Genomic DNA, 17115 nt, shown 5'->3' with positions numbered 1-17115 from the left:
TTGAGGTCTTTTAAGGTCTTTGGAGATGAGGGAAGTTGTTGGGGGAGGGCAGTGACCCAACTGCCACCTGGGGCCTCAGTGGCAGGGCTTGCAGGGTATCAAGGAGGGACCAGGGAGTGCACTGCTGCTCTTGAGAGCTGGTTCTCTCTTCCTGTCTGCCGTCTGTTTAGACACTCTTATTAGCTCCGAAATAACCTTCTCCATTATTTTTGGTGATGAGGTCCTTTTTTTTTTTTTTTTAATTTTGTCACAGTTTGTTTAGGATGTTAGAGCAGTGGTCAGTGAAGTTCTGTAGCTCAAGTGCCAAAACCATTAGAAAACAAGAAAACAAAAGGCCATTTGAAGATGCACAAATTTCCAAAAAAAAAAAAAAACCCCAAAACAACAATAACAAAAAACCCAACTTTCCAGACAAGGGGAATTATTCACTCATTGTTTATTTTTCTATTTATGGTGTTTTTCTGCCTAGGGTTTAAAATATTCCAACAATGCAGAATGGTACAAAGACAGCAAAAACATCTTTCAATATCTGTCTGCCCAGAGACAACTACCAGTCTTTTGATGATAATCTTTCCAAGACCTCTTTTCATGCTTAACACATGCAGACTTATCTCTATTATATATATACAAAGATATGAATAGAATCATAGCACATATGCTATTTTGTAGTCTTCAATGCAATTTTATATGTATACACACATTTACATTTATAATTTATGAATGTGAAATATTATATTCACAAAATATCCACTTTATAAATGGGAAATAATTTACTTAACTGGTTTTGAGAGACATTTTGATTGCTTTCAGTTTTTCACTATTATAAACAATGTGCAAAGAATACCCTTGGCCATATATCTTTGTGTTCTTCTCAGATGCTCTTCTTTGGACAAATCCTTAGGAGTAATATGGCTGGATTAGGAAGCGTGCATCTGAAAGTTAAGAGATTTTCAAATTGTCCTACAGAAAGGTTAGCCAATTTCCACCCCTACCAACAGTAAATGGGAATCCTCGTTCCTCTACTCCTCACCAGCATGAACTATTGATTGATTTATTCATATTTATCAATCTGATCAGCAATATGTGATATCTCATTGTACTTTTGGGGGAGGTTGCCAGTAAAGTTTAGAAGCCTTTCTTTTGATAATTGACCATTTCTTTTCTTCATTTCCTCCTTCCTTCCTTCTTCTCTCTGAATCATCTGAGTCCTTTGCCCATTTTTCTATCGCAGTATTTATTTTTATTTTTATAATTTGAAGGAGTTTTTTGTATTAAGCTTTTGTTGGTCCCATATGTAGCAAACAGTTTTTTCAGATTTTCATTTTTCCTTCTGCATAATTTGCTTTTGCTGTATAAAGCATTTGAGTTTTATGTAGTCATGTCTATTAGTCTTTACATTTCCAAACTGCTTCCTGAATTTTTCACATAGTTAGAAAGTCTGCCTCCATTCCAAGAGTATTAAAATTGTTGACCTTCATTGTCTTCAGTACTTCTTGTTTCTTTTTTTGAGGTCTATTTTAGTTTTAGTTATCTCTAGAATTAATTTCGCTCAAATAATAGTTAAATTTTTCTTTATTTCTTTAAATTTTTTTAAATGTTCATTTATTTTTGAGAGAGAGAGACAGACAGACAGAGCATGAGCAGGGGAGGGGCAGAGAGAGAGAGAGAGAGAGAGACAGAATTCGAAGCAGGCTCCAGGTTCCGAGCTGTCAGCACAAAGCCTGACATGGGACCCGAACTCATGAACCGTGAGATCATGACCTGAGCCAAAGTCGGACGCTTAACCGACTGAGTCACTCAGGTGCCCCAAATTTTCTTTATTTCTAAGTGTCTGTTTTCCATAGCTCATTTGTTGAGATTTCCTGCACTGATATGATAAATGATCTTAAGTTTCAAACAAATGGAAACTTAACGTATGTTTAATTTCTGGCCTAGCTTTTCCATCAATCTGATTGCTTAGCCCTGTACCTTACTGCTGCCATTGTTATAGTTTTATAATATACTTTAGAAACCAGGAGGGCAAGTCTCCAGTGGCCTTTGTTTTGTCCTTCTTTTCTTAAAGTCTGTTTGGATTTTTAATGTGATTGCACTTATAGGATGATTTAGGTGAAAATTATACTTCAGAAATACCCATCTGTCCAATAACAGAATAACCATTTTTAAATCTTATTTTAAGGCATAAGTAGGATTTTTTTTTTTAAAAAATATTACTTTCTTCATGTAAGTCCTACTTATTGAATTTCATGAAGTACTATGAAGGGTCTGAGATTTTTATCCTCTGCAAGCAAACAGGTCAGCCTACCACAATGTCATGGATATGGTAGAAGAAAAATGGCTCCCAGTCCAGAGGCACAGCAGGTGGTTTGTCTTCATGTTCCCACCTGTTTCCCTTGTCCAAGTTCCATGGTGATGATGTACATGCTGTGGGTTTGTGTCACAGCTGAGAAACTCTAAGCTCAGGAAATCAAATGAGAGGTCAGAATAACCTTCTGTGACCTAACTGATAAAAATGAGAGGAGTAAACTGAAGAAGAAGAAAGAGCATTCCAGGCAAAGGGAACTACATATGCAAAGGCCCTGTGGTGGGAGGAATTTTAGCAACTATAAACACCCGGGGAAAAAAAAGTCACTATGGTAATTCCATTGTTTTTCTGGCTCAGGGTGCCATAGAAAGCTAAGAGTGTATTATTTTCATTAGGATTTGTTGCTGTTCTTTATTCTTAAAGAACTTTTCTTCAGACACAGAGAGCCTCCTCATTATGGAAGACAGCCTCTTAATATATGTTTGAGTATTTTCCTTTTCTGTTAGTTTTTTGCTAATGTTTATGTATTTATTTTGAGAGAGGCAGAGAATGTGAGCAGTGGAGGTGCAGAGAAAGAGAGAGAGAATCCCAAGCAGGCTCTGTGCTGTCAGGGCAGAGCCCATCGTGGGGCTCAATCTCACCAGCTGTGAGATCATGATCTGAGCTGAAATCAGGAGTTGGAGGTTCAACCAACTGAGGTACCCAGGCGCCCCCTTTTCTATTAGTTTCGATCTTTTCATTAAACATCTGATAAATGGTCATTGTCTATCTTCCATAGTTATGTTCTCCCTAAAAAAAAAAAAAATCCCATCTTCCTTGTTTCCCCTGCATTCCAAGATTGGGACCCTTCCTTGTTTTCAGTATTAAGTATTCAGTATTTGTTATTTTTCTTTTTCTTTTTTTTTTTTTTTTTTGGTTCATGTCTTAGTTTTGGAAAAGGACATTTTTGGAGACCCTGAACTATTGTCACCATCATTTCCAAAGTGTCTGAGTCTGTTATTAAAATACCACTTTGTGTTTTCCCCTAACTCTTTATAATTATTCCAAGGAGACTTTCAGAGAACCCCACATAATTAAAATAACCTCTTCAGTTTTTAAAAATCTTGTTACTTAAAATTGCATTTACTCGCATATTAAAATATTGATTTGTGAGAAGGAATTGAAAAATAGTATCTTCTTGATCAGTGGATGAACCATCTCCAAGTATTTCCCCAATTACTGTAGTGCCTCGTGTGCCACCAATAATAGTTCACTGTTGGGGCACTTGAGTGGCTCAGCCGGTTAAATGTCTGACTTCAGCTCAGGCTCAGGTTGTGATCTTGCCGCTCGTGAGTTCGAGCCCAATGTCTGGCTCTGTGCCGAAAGCTCAGAGCCTGGAGCCTGCTTCGGATTCGGTGTCTCCCTCTCTCTCTGCCCCTGCCCCATTCACGCTCTGTCTGTCTTTCTCTTGAAAAAATAAAATAAAATAAAAACATTAAAAAAACAAAAAAATAATAGTTCATTGTTGCTCCGCTAGCATGAAATTCATTAATCAGATTTAGTTTTCAGGAAAGCTCCTTCATACCCTAAGATAGATGCACTTCCAGTAAGGAAGTGGAAAGTCGCACAAGTCCTGTTTTTTCCTCACAGTAGAGGAAGAGAATTAGAACAACAGAAAAGCTCAGTTTAAAAGATGGCTTTTTTTGAGGTGCCTGGGTGGCTCAGTCGGTTAAGTGTCTGACTTTGGCTCAGGTCATGATCTCACAGTCCATGAGTTCAAGCCCCACATTGGGCTCTGTGCTGACAGCTCAGAACCTGGAGCCTGCTTTGGATTCTGTGTCTCCCTCTCTCTCTGCCCCTCCCCCACTCACACTCTGTCTCTCTCTCTCTCTCTCTCAAAACTAAATAAACATTAAAAAATTTGTTTAAAAAGATGACTTTTTTGTAGGAAATTTTTTTCTAAAATTTTCTAAATTTTTTTTCTATTTTTTTCTAACATAGTGAGAAATTTGGGGATAGTTCAGCATAATTTTGAGGGATACAAATTTTTAGGATAATATGCTAATTAATCACCGGTCCTTCACTCTTCAAAACCTATTCAACAAGAAGACTTTTGTGAGGGAGTATCTAAGTTAGCAGAGGATCACAATTCACCAGGGAAGGAACGCAGCCAACTGAGCCTTCAAAAACAGGAGGAAAGAGATTCAATGCCTTCTCTGGACCTGGGTTTTCTCTTATTGACTTTTGATCTTAATGTTAGATACATCGCTGACCTTGTCCCTAGAGGCAAAGTAGAAAGGTAGAAAAACCTGTCCTAGACTAGAAAAAGAAATCCCATTTCCAAAATCTGTAAACTAAAAATGGAGAAGCAGACACTTGATCATGATAGCTCAAAATGGGACTCAGATCAAGTTCCACACAGCAAAGATCTTACTGAATAAATTTTGGTGGGTTTTCAATGTTTTGGGAAGCCGCTTTTTTGAAAACGAGTGTTTGGGGTATTTGTTGGCACTGGGGGATGTTGACAGTAAGTCTAGAAATGGAATGATTCCCTTTGTTCACATATTGATGGGTTTATCTTCATTGATTATGATTCATTGACTGTAAGATGCCCTTGATAATATCACACCTCATTATTTCATGTACCAAGAAAGAAAAATTGCTCCATACAGAATTTGATGTGCTTGCAATGCTTTAGGGTGCATTGTGATTTCAGAGATGTTATTTTGTAAAAAAGTGTGCATTTTAGAATCAATGAGACATGGTGTTTTTCTTACACAAAAACAAGAAAAATCGACATCCTCAACAGCTTGTCTATCTACCTGAAATACCTAACAATAAACAAATTTATGCTTTAAAATTCTATGTGCTAGGTATGATATTTCCAAGAGCAATCAATATTATTGAGTGGATACCGTTAATATTCAGAGAATTAACAAACTGAACTGACATTTGTAAAAGATGCCCCAAATTTCCCGTCATGTTTTAGGATATCAAATATCCACTATTTGATATTTTCCTTCCGGAGCAAAGCAATCTGGTTCCTACAGTGGCTGCCCAGACCTGGGGGGTAGGGACCACTTCCATCATCTTTCCGAATTTTTCCTGTGGCCTCTTGAGCAAAAGCTTCTCATTTCCAACTGTTGGCTACCATTAAGCCTCAGAAATGAGTTTTGTCACCTAACATCATCCCTGAGTTAGAGTGTAGAGTTCTTTCTGTCCGACTTGTTACATTTCTTAACATTCAAGGAAATCTGACCCTTGAGCTCATGATACTGCTGAGCTCCCTGGGTTGGAGTTGATCAACTACCTCTTGCTGCAAGATTTAGTCAACTCTACCTGACAGAGCTTATCATTAGTATATTTTTTTTAAGTTTTATTTATTTTGAGAGGTAGAAGAGGGACAGAGAGAAGGAGAGAGAGAATCCGAAGCAGGCTCCGAGTTGTCAGCCTGATGTGGGGCTCGAATTCATGAACTGTGAGGTCATAACCTGAGCTGAAGTCAGACGCTTGACTGACTAAGCCACCCAGGGACCCGTGTCATCAGTATTTTTAATGCTATGAATATTATAGCATGTGGGGTATCTGTTTGGGGGAAAGGATGTGTCCATAGCGAACAATTACCAACAGTTCTATAGTCTCTGCCACTTATGTCATTTCCTTTCACTTTTTTACCACATACATTTTTGCATAGTGGAGATCATTTTTAAGCACAATTTATGAGACGCTTTTTCATTCAATCTCATGTTGTTGAAATAATATGGTTAAAGACTTTTAACCAGGTGATTGTTTTGTTCTGTAGATAATGGTAACTATTCCCCTATTGCTTGTTATTTGGGCTCCATCCATTCTATTTTTGCAATTCTAAAACATGCTAAAATGAACATCTCTGTAGGTAAATCCCTATCCGCATTTTGACCGAGGGACATAACTTTAATACAATTGATTTGTACCGTTACATCCCTTCCATGGGAAAAATAAAGGTCATAACAATTTATAACCCAACCAAAGGGGCAGGAGCGAATGTGAGGGAATAGTTGTATTTATCTAATACTATTGTCGAATCACTTCAAGGTTGAACGAAGTGGGGAAACTGAGACACACATTGATAAAGTCGTCTCGTTGCTGGCAGCACTATTGGTTGCATTTGGAGCTGGGAATCTATTGTCCTCTCCACCTAGACAGCATCTTCCCTGCTTTGTTATAGCCCTGTGGAAATTTGCTCTCCTTGAAATGATCCCAGAACTCCAACAGCACTGTAAAAACTCCTAGTGGTGCCTGGCTGTTTTGTATTTGGTCTTCCCCTCCAATAAAGGATAGGCATGGCCAAAAACACCAAATGGGATACATGTTTGCCTTGCAAACCAAACAAACCCTTCTGTTTTTGTTTTGCTTTGTGTCTGGACTAATTCTTAGCACCTCTTCTGCCTGTGAGCGATTTGTCACTTCCTTCTGTAAGACTGGCACCAGCAGACATGCAGTCTCAGAGGATCCCGGGGAGAAAGCGAGGCCGACCCCCGCTGCACTCAACACCTATGAAGATGGCAGTGCATAACCTTTATTCTGCTTCAGCTGGTTCTTTGCCAGCAGCGAAGATCCCAAAGAAAAGAGGGCGGAAGCCTGGGTACAAGGTACGGCTCCATCATCTCCTTTCTCCACGGTGACATTGGGCTGGGGCATGGGTGCTTGGGCAGAGCCCCACCGCAGAATGTGAGGAAAGGCTGGGAGCTGGGTAACGACAAGATGAGAAGTAAGTTTCTCTCAATGAAGTCTGTGACAGACAGGGCCTCATTGTTTCAGCGGGGCCCACATTGCATGCTGTCCCCGTCGTGTGCATTTGTACAAGTGGAGAAAGCAAATTGCACCAGATGGGGAAAGTTGTAAGGCGAGCAGATTTTAGGGTCATAGCTAAACACACATTTTAAGACTTGCATTTAAATTAGTGTTTCAGACACTGAATTTTCCCCTCACTGTGCCTACTAGGGCGGCGCTCAAAGACACTTTCCAGAACTCATTCGTCATTTATTTTAGTAAAAGCAGATGATGTTCCTGAAACACTTAAATTAATAATGCGTGCAGCCTAGTGTCAGAGGACATAGAAGAATTTTCCCAAACAGAGCCTAAACAAGGGGGACTCATCATGAAAATTCAGGGTGTTAATTCATAGTTTCCTGCTTATAAAAAGTGCTGACGTCAAGTTTGGCTTCAAGGAGGCGTATCAGGCAGAATTAAAATCCCGTGACCCTTGGAAGAATTAACAATTCAGAGTGGCAGGGGGTGGAAAAGAAATTCTCTGATGTAATTGCAATCACATAAAGCAATCTGAACCAGAGGAGGGAGAGCTTCTCCTCCAAGATGTTTTTGAAGAGGCTACTAGAGAAGAAAGACTATTGAGTTCATTCTCCACAAGACTTTTGGGCATTAGAAAATGAGCTTCAGAAGTTTTCCTTCCTTTATTTTTTCTTGAAATAAAGAGCTTATGTTTCCATCTTGAGATCTGAATACTCAAACCAAAATGCAAATTGGCAATTAACTCCCATATATTTAGGAAAATGTATGGAAATTATTTCAGGTCAGCAGAAAGACAAAGCTTCCGGAAGAATCGGTGATGAATTCAACCTTTATCCCTTTGGTTCTCCGCAGTTCTTCCAACTGCTGGAAAATAAAAACAGGAGGTAGGGGGAAGGTGACTCAAAGTTGTTTGGGGGTCATGGGTTTTAGTAAAAGAAGCTTTTACTCAGCCACCTCATGAAGTAAACTCTTCTGTCACTGGTTACTTTTCTAACAAAGAGAGCCTCCTCTTTCTCATGGGCACTTCAGCTTCAGCATTGTTTCTCTGAAGCCGGCATAGGGCAGGCCTTCCCAGCTCAGCTACCTGCGCCATTGCTGAGGTCTGGGTATTGAATCTGGAAGGACGGAGCAGGGCAGCCCTTCTGTGAATAGAGCCAGGGAGCAAGTCCAGGATCTGAAGAAACACACTGAAAACTTCTCTCTCCTATTTGGCCTTTCTCCTACTCCCCTGGGAGCTGTGACCCAAGAATGAAAATTACCAACAGACACAGCATTTCTAGGGCCAGGAAAAATGGGAATTCAGTCCATGGAATGAGCCCGACTTGGCAATTTTCCTGTCTCCTAAAAGGGGCAGTTTTCAGGGCTCCTAACACTCAGAGACACATCAAGGCAGGAAGAAAGCTTTTGGAATGGTTAGCTGACAATGTAGGCCCTGCACATGGCAGGCAGATCTCATGTCCATGCCTCACAGGGCTACTTGGCTAGGGGCAACGGGCCACAGCTCTTCCTTGAGTCCATCTTCCATGTATTTGGGGAACTGTGTGGGAATTATTTCAGGCCAGCAGCTCCCAGACAGCTCCCCAAGTGTTCAAGAACACCTCCAAACCAGGTGCTAGTCTGCCGGAGTGCTGACTCCCTCGTGGTGACATGAGAAAAATAAGAACCGTGTGCAAATCTTCGTAGAGCTAAAATGATTCCACCCAAAGGATCATCCTTTATTCTGAAATATCTGCTTCTTACTCTTTTGGTGTTAGAGTTTGTTTTCTTTTATTTAATTGTTGTATGTTGTCAGGATTTGGTAATTTAAAAAATGTCCTTACTTCGCAAAATAAATTTGGCAACCAATTAAGTCTCTCCAGTTTTTTTTTCTTTTTGACAATTTCTTAGATCCAGAAGCCCCCTTTTACCATTAATGAAAAGGTTTTAATTGTGGAGAAGCCACTGAGGAAACTGTACAGTGTTGTTCCATTTACCAAATGGCCACTAATTTGGCAATTTTAACTATCTGAGACAGAGTTGGGGAGCCAGAAGTTGTTAAAAAAGAAGCCCTGAGCAAGCGAAGTAAGATATTACTTGGTGTATCCTTAAAGATCCTGTATTTAATTGTTAAGAAAATGCTTCCAAGCCCTCCTTCAGAGTCTATTTACCTTTATTGTAGATGCATTTCTTACAAGCTCTATTATAGCGATTTAATAGTCTTAGATTTGAAGGAGAAGATATTTTGGGGAAGAAGAGTACCCACACAGCTGGGTACTGAAAGTATAATAATAATTATTGTTATAATTAAATGATGTTTTATTAATAATACAGAACAATAACAAATACAATAACATTATCAATATTATAAAGTAGTGAAGAACAATTTTGTCATTTCAATAAAAACATCATTATGGCATATTCATCCTAACAATACTGTCATAACGAAGTAATCCGTGTTTGAGCCTTTGGAAGGTTCCTGAGTCTTGAGGATGCCTGTTGTGCTGACTGCATCACAGATCTATGCTGGTTGACATTTGTCACCTCTTGCCTGGCGCTCTCCCAAACTGCACTCTCGATCACCTCTGTGCCCAGCACAGGTGGAAACTCTGTCTGGTCCAAGAATGGGCACAAGCCTCTCCCTTTAAGATCCAAGCACAGCTGACACAGGCTGTGATGTTTAACCCTTTCTCTGAGTCTTGAGAATAATATGAGTGAATTGCAGGCAGAAAAGGAAGAATTCAACGGGTAGTCAGATGTGAGTGCTCCAGAGTTCATAGGTCATGCCTCCTCCCAGGGCCCATCTGCCCATGCCTCTTGGCCCAGGCCTGCAGCCACATTTCTGGGGCATGCTCACTGCCAGGAAAGCATCATTTTATGGCCTTACTGCCTCCTTCTCACCCCAGTCGAAGAAAGCAAAAACCTCTTAACATCATATTTTCTCTGAAAGGCCCTACGCCGACTGCCATGAAAACAGCCTTCTTCATTATCAAACAGAATTTACATCTCAGTTTGAAGCATCTGCTATTGGTTTAGTTCAGAGACAACCCAAGGTCAACAGATAGATTTTCCTCATATTTCGTGACTAAAAAGACTATTAAGGTCTTTTTAAAGAGATAAAGAGAGTCTGCATCAAGAAAGAGCCCTAGCTTCTATTCTGTACTGGCAGCTGATTGTAATGTCACCTAACAGTGGGATTTCCAGCTTCTGTGTCTTTATGATTGGGATTATGATTTAAACAGGAAGAAGAAAGTGCTGGGTTTTAAAAATAGCTGTTTGTCCCCTACACATCATCATCATCATCATCACCATCATCATAATTAATACTAATAGCAAGAATAGTCGTATATAACATTTATTCAGCACTTCTGTGTTTGAGGCTCTGGACCAAAGCACTTTGTGTACATTTTCTTATTTGAACCCTGATAGTGAGGGAGCTAGAAAAACTGCAGGAATTAGGTATGAGTGAACCAAGTCCCACAGCCTGAGGCTGCTTACTGTTGGGCCAGAAGTCCTCTAGACCTTGGCAATCTCTTTGCATTATTGTTCAGAATAGTAATTATGCTTTCCCATTTACTCTTTCCAAATTATGTCCTGTCTGCTCTGTTTAATGAGTTTAGAAACGTGTAACATGTTTAGAAAGAAGATACTCTGTAAAATCTTAAAAACAAATGGTTAACATGTTCTGAAATGTTGGTAATTGTATCATTGAGAATATAAATCCAGCTGCTGTGACAAAGGGGAAGCAACAGTGGCCTAAAGAAGAGGAAGCTAACTTCTTTCTTATGTTAAAAATCTGGGAAGCCCATCTGAAAGTGACATGATGCCTCCATGGTGTTGGGGACCCAGGCTCCTGCTCTGTTGTCACTCTGCTCCTCTTAACACAAAGTCCCTACCTCACGCTATAAAATAGCTCCTCCAGTTCCCTCTTTCCTGCTAGTCTAGCCAGCCAGATGGAGGCAGAGCTAGTGGAGGCATGTCTTTCCCCTTTAAGGACTCAACATTCAAGGCTGCACACACGCCTTACACTTGCATGCTGCTGGCCAGAACCTAGTCACTTGGCCTCACTTAACTCCAAGGGAGGTGGGGCAAAGCAGTATGGGGTGATCAGGTGGCTGGCTAAAATTCAGAGATTGAATTAATAAAGAAAGAAAGGAGCGTGGATATTTGGAATAACCAGCAGCCTCTGCTAAGTACTTACAGAACAGTCTTCTGTTACCTAGAAAATTTACTCTATAAAGAGAGTGATTTTCTAATAAACATAAGGAAATGCAACATTATGTTTTTTTTTTTTTTTTTTTTTTTTTGAGAGAAAGAGAGAGAGCACACATGCACGAGTCGGGGAGGCACAGAGATAGAGGTAGAGAGAGAGAATCCCAGGCAGCCTCCGCACACGAGGCTCAAACACAAGACCCTGGGATCAGGACCTGAACTGAAATCAAGAGTCAGACGCTTAATCGACTGAGGCACCCACGTTCCTCACAACATTATGTTTTATTCCCTCTTTTTTATTGTCATCCTTTTCTTCCCACCTCCCAACCCCCAAAAGAGTATGTGTTCTTGGCATTGTGTAACAAGGAAGTCAAATTCACAAAACTCTCAAGTAAGAAAATGTTCAAACTTAAGCAGAAAGTGTTTTGTTTGTTTCAACACTTGTTTAAAGTCTCTTTCTAAAATGTGTTTTCACAAAAACTGTCAAAATGGCTTTGATGATTCTTTGATTGTCCAGATCTTATATTGTCTTAGAGTCATATTTTGGAACACCAAATGTAGCATGGTAGTATGCAAGGGAAGAATAGATACCAAATAACCCTTCCTGTCCCTGTCTTCAAGGCCTCCCCTTGCTGATGGTGGGCTTGGTGCCCCACCTGTGCCCCATGGAGGAAAATGATTACACAAGCACAAAAAACAGCACCTAGGGTAGGGACTATCTCTCCTGTGGCTTTCTATTACCCTCCAGCCCCAACGCCAGGGCTGGAGCAAGGGCCAAGGTTGAGGTGCAATGGTGGGCGTGAGGTGCAATGGTGGGTGTGAGGCCCTCGTGTGCTGGTTTATGATTCCCCGCAGTGTTCTGAGTGTAACTCGGGCATGAATGCCAGTCGATGTTTCCAATTATGTTAAGAAGGGAAATGTCAACAGTGAAGTTGTATATTGGAATTCTGCTCTTTTGTTGAGAATGGGATAAACTTCTTCACGAATTTATCGTGGACGGATGATAGTTTGTCAAAAAAAATAGTTCAGTTTTTTGTGCTATTCACGGTGTCACAGCTACAAAGAAGGCACACTTTTTTTTTTTTTAGTTTTATAAATGAGTGTTTATTTTTTTTTCTTTTTTAATATATGAAATTTACTGTCAAATTGGTTTCCATACAACACCCAGTGCTCATCCCAAAAGGTGCCCTCCTCAATACCCATCACCCACCCTGCCCTCCCTCCCATCCCCCATCAACCCTCAGTTTGTTCTCAGTTTTTAACAGTCTCTTATGCTTTGGCTCTCTCCCACTCTAACCTCTTTTTTTTTTTCCTTCCCCTCCCCCATGGGTTTCTGTTAAGTTTCTCAGGATCCACATAAGAGTGAAACCATATGGTATCTGTCTTTCTCTGTATGGCTTATTTCACTTAGCATCACACTCTCCAGTTCCATCCACGTTGCTACAAAAGGCCATATTTCATTTTTTCTCATTGCCACGTAGTATTCCATTGTGTATATAAACCACAATTTCTTTATCCATTCATCAGTTGATGGACATTTAGGCTCTTTCCATAATTTGGCTATTGTTGAGAGTGCTGCTATAAACATTGGGGTACAAGTGCCCCTGTGCATCAGTACTCCTGTATCCCTTGGATAAATTCCTAGCAGTGCTATTGCTGGGTCATAGGGTAGGTCTATTTTTAATTTTCTGAGGAACCTCCACACTGCTTTCCAGAGCGGCTGCACCAATTTGCATTCCCACCAACAGTGCAAGAGGGTTCCTGTTTCTCCACATCCTCTCCAGCATCTATAGTCTCCTGATTTCTTCATTTTGGCCACTCTGACTGGCGTGAGGTGGTATCTGAGTGTGGTTTTGATTTGTATTTCCCTGATAAGGAGCGACGTTGAACATCTTTTCATGAGAAGGCACACTTTTAAGTTTAGTTTGTGTTTTTACCGTTTTCTCCATCACTCTCTTAAGTCTGTAAGTCAACAAAGTAGTAAAGTCAGCCCTAATCCATAGCATTCGCCAATTTCCAAGGTGGAGATGTTCCCAACATGCCCAGGTTCAAGGCGCCAAGATGACATCTAAGGACATGGTGTCGGTATTGATAATAAAATAGACATCACATTAGACAGTGATGAGTTTTGAGTATCTATTACCTTGTTTTGAATGTATTTTAAATTAATTCTCTGGAAGCATATATACTTTAATGTTTAATAATCACCGTGTTTAACAACTTGCAATATTCCTGAAAATATAAGTCATCCTTTGTGTACAAGCCGGCTCCAGCCTCCCACTGCTCTGAGCTCCTCTATGCACATGATGCCTGTCACTGGACGTGCCATGTTTCCTCTCTCATCTGCAGGGCCGACCCCACTCCTGCTGATGCAGAGAACTTGGCCTCCTCACCAGTTTCTGTAAGAAACCCAACCACACCAAGCATTCCTTGAAATGTGTGGTCTCTATCAAAGATTGTTGGGGTCAGAGGGCGTAGAGACAGCATCCCATTAAATAATTCTCACAGATAGATGCATTCTTCTGAATTTCCCTTTATCAAGTGTTTGTTTGTTTGTTTTCCCTTTTCTTTGAAAAAGAAAGGGAAATTTTCTTTTCCCTCTCGCTTTTCTCTCTCCTGGTACCCATGGAGTACCAGGTTCATCATCTCCTCTCTCAGCTTCCCTCGGTCGGGAGGAAATTAAGCCATTCTTCCCTGCCCTCGGCAAAGCAGCAGCCACCCAGGCCTCTCACCTCTGCTCTTCACCAGTTTCAGTGGCTGCCTGGGTCCAGAGAAGAATCTGAACCCAGCACAGAGATGGTGGGAGAAAGCTCCAGCATCCTCACCCTATCTCCACCATGTTTGTACTTCTGAAAGGCCCAAGAGAGCCAGCCCATTTCCCTCCCACCTTCAAGCATCCCTTTCTTTCTTCACTGTGATGTAGGCAGTTTATTGTATTGGGGTACTTTTATTTTCTTAGAGAAGCTCAAAGATAGCTTAGCTAGGATCTCAGATTTAACTGAAGGGCATGTTGCCAAAGCAGGCCTCCAGGCCAAGGGATACTGGCCGCTCCATCCCTTAGGTGTTCAATCTCTCCTTCAAGTGCAGGGAGAAGAATGTATGGGTAGACCCAGAAACAGGCTGACTCCTAGGAATGGGATTAGGTCATTGGCTACAACCTTCTTGTTGTTGGAACTGATTTGCATTTCTAACAAGCAAGTTTTTAGACTAAAGTCTGAGGTTAAGCACAGTGAGGTATTGAGTTTTCCCTAACTCTACTCCCACAGCATCTCATCAGAACCCTGGGGGAGTTTTATGTGGAGAAAGAGGGTGAGTCTAAAGGAGGAATGTGCCCCCAAGAAAAGCTACGGCAGGGACATGAACAAAGTTATTCTCAAGTAGGGCTGTAGAGGGGAAGGAAGGGAGGGGGGACAAGATTTTTTTTTTTTTTTTAATATGGTATATTGGTTTCCTAGGGCCACTGTAACAAAGTACAACAAACTGTGTGGCTTAAACAATAGAAATTTAGTGTCTCACAGTTCTGGAGGGTAGAAATCCAAGACCAGTCTACACCTTGGCTCATAGAAGGCCTTCTTCCTGCATCTTCACATTGTCTTCCCTCTGTACTTGACTGTTTCTGTCCAAATTTCCCCTTTTATAAGGATACAATCATATTGGATTAGGGCCTACCTTAATGACTTCATTTTAACTGATCATCAGCAAAGACCCCATTTCCAAATAAGGTCACATTCACAGGTCCTGGGAGTTAGGGCTTCAACATCATTTTGGGAGACACGTTTCAACCCCTAACATCCAGTATAATAATCTTTGCCTTTTAACTAGGCATTTAGTCCATTTATGTTTAAAGAAATTACTGATAAGTTTGGGTTTAAATGTATATTTTATTTTGTGTGTTCTATTTATCTCATTCATTCTGTGCTCCTTTTACTCATCTTTCCTGCCTTCTTTTGGATTTTTTTTTAGGTATTTAAATTTTTTTCTACTCATTGAAAGTTAACACTCTGTTTTCTATTGAATTACTATTCGGCTTGTGGTAGTATCTTTTCAGAGATTCTGCACACTCCCCTCATTGTCAGGTAGGGGTGGGGGTAAGGTGGGGCAAATTTACATCTGGCTCGTCTTTATCCTGAGGTTGTAGCCCTTTGGGTGAGCCCTGAGCTCCATAGCAATTCCTGAGGCCTAGATTTCACTTATATATTGGCCTGATAATTCTTTATATATTATCAGCCCCTCTGTACTTTCATTAACCTTATATTTTATCCATTACTTGTGGTTGTTTTCAGTTGATCCAAATAACCTAGTTTTATTTTTTTTAACCATATTTTTTAAATGTTTATTTATTTTTGAGGGAGAGAGAGTACGAACAGGGGAGGAGAAGAGAAAGGGGGAGACACAGAATCTGAAGCAGGCTCCAGGCTCCGAGCTGTCAGCACAGAGCCCGACGTGGGGCTCAAACCCACCAACCGTGAGATCATGATCCGAGCCAGCATCCGATGCCCATCCGACTGAGCCACCCAGGCGCTCCAAATAACCCAGTTTTCTATATTTTCAGAAATAGAATTACAAAGAAATTTAGGATGCCACATTTCTTCTATTCAACATTCAAAACATGGCACTGACACTGGTTTTTGTCTCAAATTCTATGATGTTTTCAGAAGAAGTCTAATGCAGGGTATATACGCATTATGGATTAGAAGAGAACTTAGAAACCAACAATCGACCCAATCTAATGGCTTTGGAAGATGAAGCCGGGAAGCACTGAATGAGTTGCTCAGAGTCCCATGTGAACTGGTGGCAGACCCAAGATTCGAATCCCAGACCTAACTCTGAGCCCTGTGCTCTGGCTGTTCTCCTGCAGGGCATCAGCAATGTGTAGTTGATGACCGAAATCATGCCAGTTCTCAGTGTCCACTATGTGGGTGAGGAAATGTGGGCGCTCTCCTTCTTGTCATGCCCTCTCTCCATACCATCAGCAATGATAATAACAAACCTTTATGAAGTTCTACTTTGCATTAGCCCTATGCTAAATGTTTACGTCTAAATCTTGTCACGTCCCTGTGAGGAGGTATTGATATCCTCACACAAGTGAGGAAGGACAGGCTCCAAAATCCTAACTGACAAGACTTAAGACAGGGTTGGTGTGTGGCTGAGCTGGACTTCGAGCACAGATTCCAATGTAGGTGCCCACGGCCACCCTGAACTTGTTTTTAAATTTTGCTTTGTTGGTTCATCTCTGCTGATGTGCAGGCAGTCCCCTAACCACACTCTCTGTCCTCAGATTACCAACTTCTTGCTGTTAATCTATGAAATGTTATTTATTTGGTACTTTTGTTTCTGCCACGTTTGCATAGTTCTAGAAAAATACTGCAATTTTTACATCAAACGACCCTTCCTCCGTTAGCATCCCCTGGCCACACATCTCAGTTTGCAAACAAACCCTCCCCTCCCCCAACTCTTTCCAGTGATTCCCTAGTAAATGTCTTAGAGAAGGTCTTCCCTGAAAGACAGCTGGAGCAAGAAGCTCTCCAGGCCCTTATTTTGGATCTGTAAATGGAAAAGAAAGATGAGCTGCCCCCATATTCCATATTCCCCAGCCCTCTTTGGTGGAATCGCCAGCTGGCAGGGGCCAACTCCTTACTCTTCTGCTTCACCCACCACGATACTCTACCCCAGCAAAGCACAGCCCCTCTGGCAGCCACTGGAAACCATGCCCTGGGTGAGGAGTCACCACACCCGTTTGATTGAGGTTTTGAATTTCAGGTAAAGGTGCCAACTTTGCCAGCCTCCGTACAGGGTTGTTGGCTTTGAAGGTCAAGGATTAGCTCCAATATGTCAGAGCACAGCATCCTGGGCAC

The 17115-nt window shown here is 41.1% G+C and overlaps 1 protein-coding gene across 7 annotated transcripts in view; it reads left to right on the top strand.

Moving 5' to 3' along the window:
- SCML4 (Scm polycomb group protein like 4) overlaps positions 1-17115 on the top strand; it is a 114559-nt gene that overhangs the window by 51054 nt on the left and 46390 nt on the right. For 5 of the 7 annotated variants that reach the window (XM_042939488.1, XM_042939489.1, XM_042939490.1 and 2 more), the window contains one exon: positions 6698-6912. The exons of the other annotated variants lie outside the window; for them this stretch is intronic. In XM_042939488.1, coding sequence (XP_042795422.1) covers positions 6757-6912 — 156 coding nt within the window. In that variant the 5' untranslated portion in view covers positions 6698-6756. The remainder of the gene's footprint in view (positions 1-6697; positions 6913-17115) is intronic. 7 annotated transcript variants of the gene reach the window in all.

This window comes from Panthera leo, chromosome B2 (assembly GCF_018350215.1).
Source record: "Panthera leo isolate Ple1 chromosome B2, P.leo_Ple1_pat1.1, whole genome shotgun sequence".
Taxonomy (NCBI): Eukaryota; Metazoa; Chordata; class Mammalia; order Carnivora; family Felidae; genus Panthera; species Panthera leo.
The sequence above is the reverse complement of the archived record's forward strand: the minus strand, read 5'-3'. Positions and strand labels throughout refer to the sequence as shown.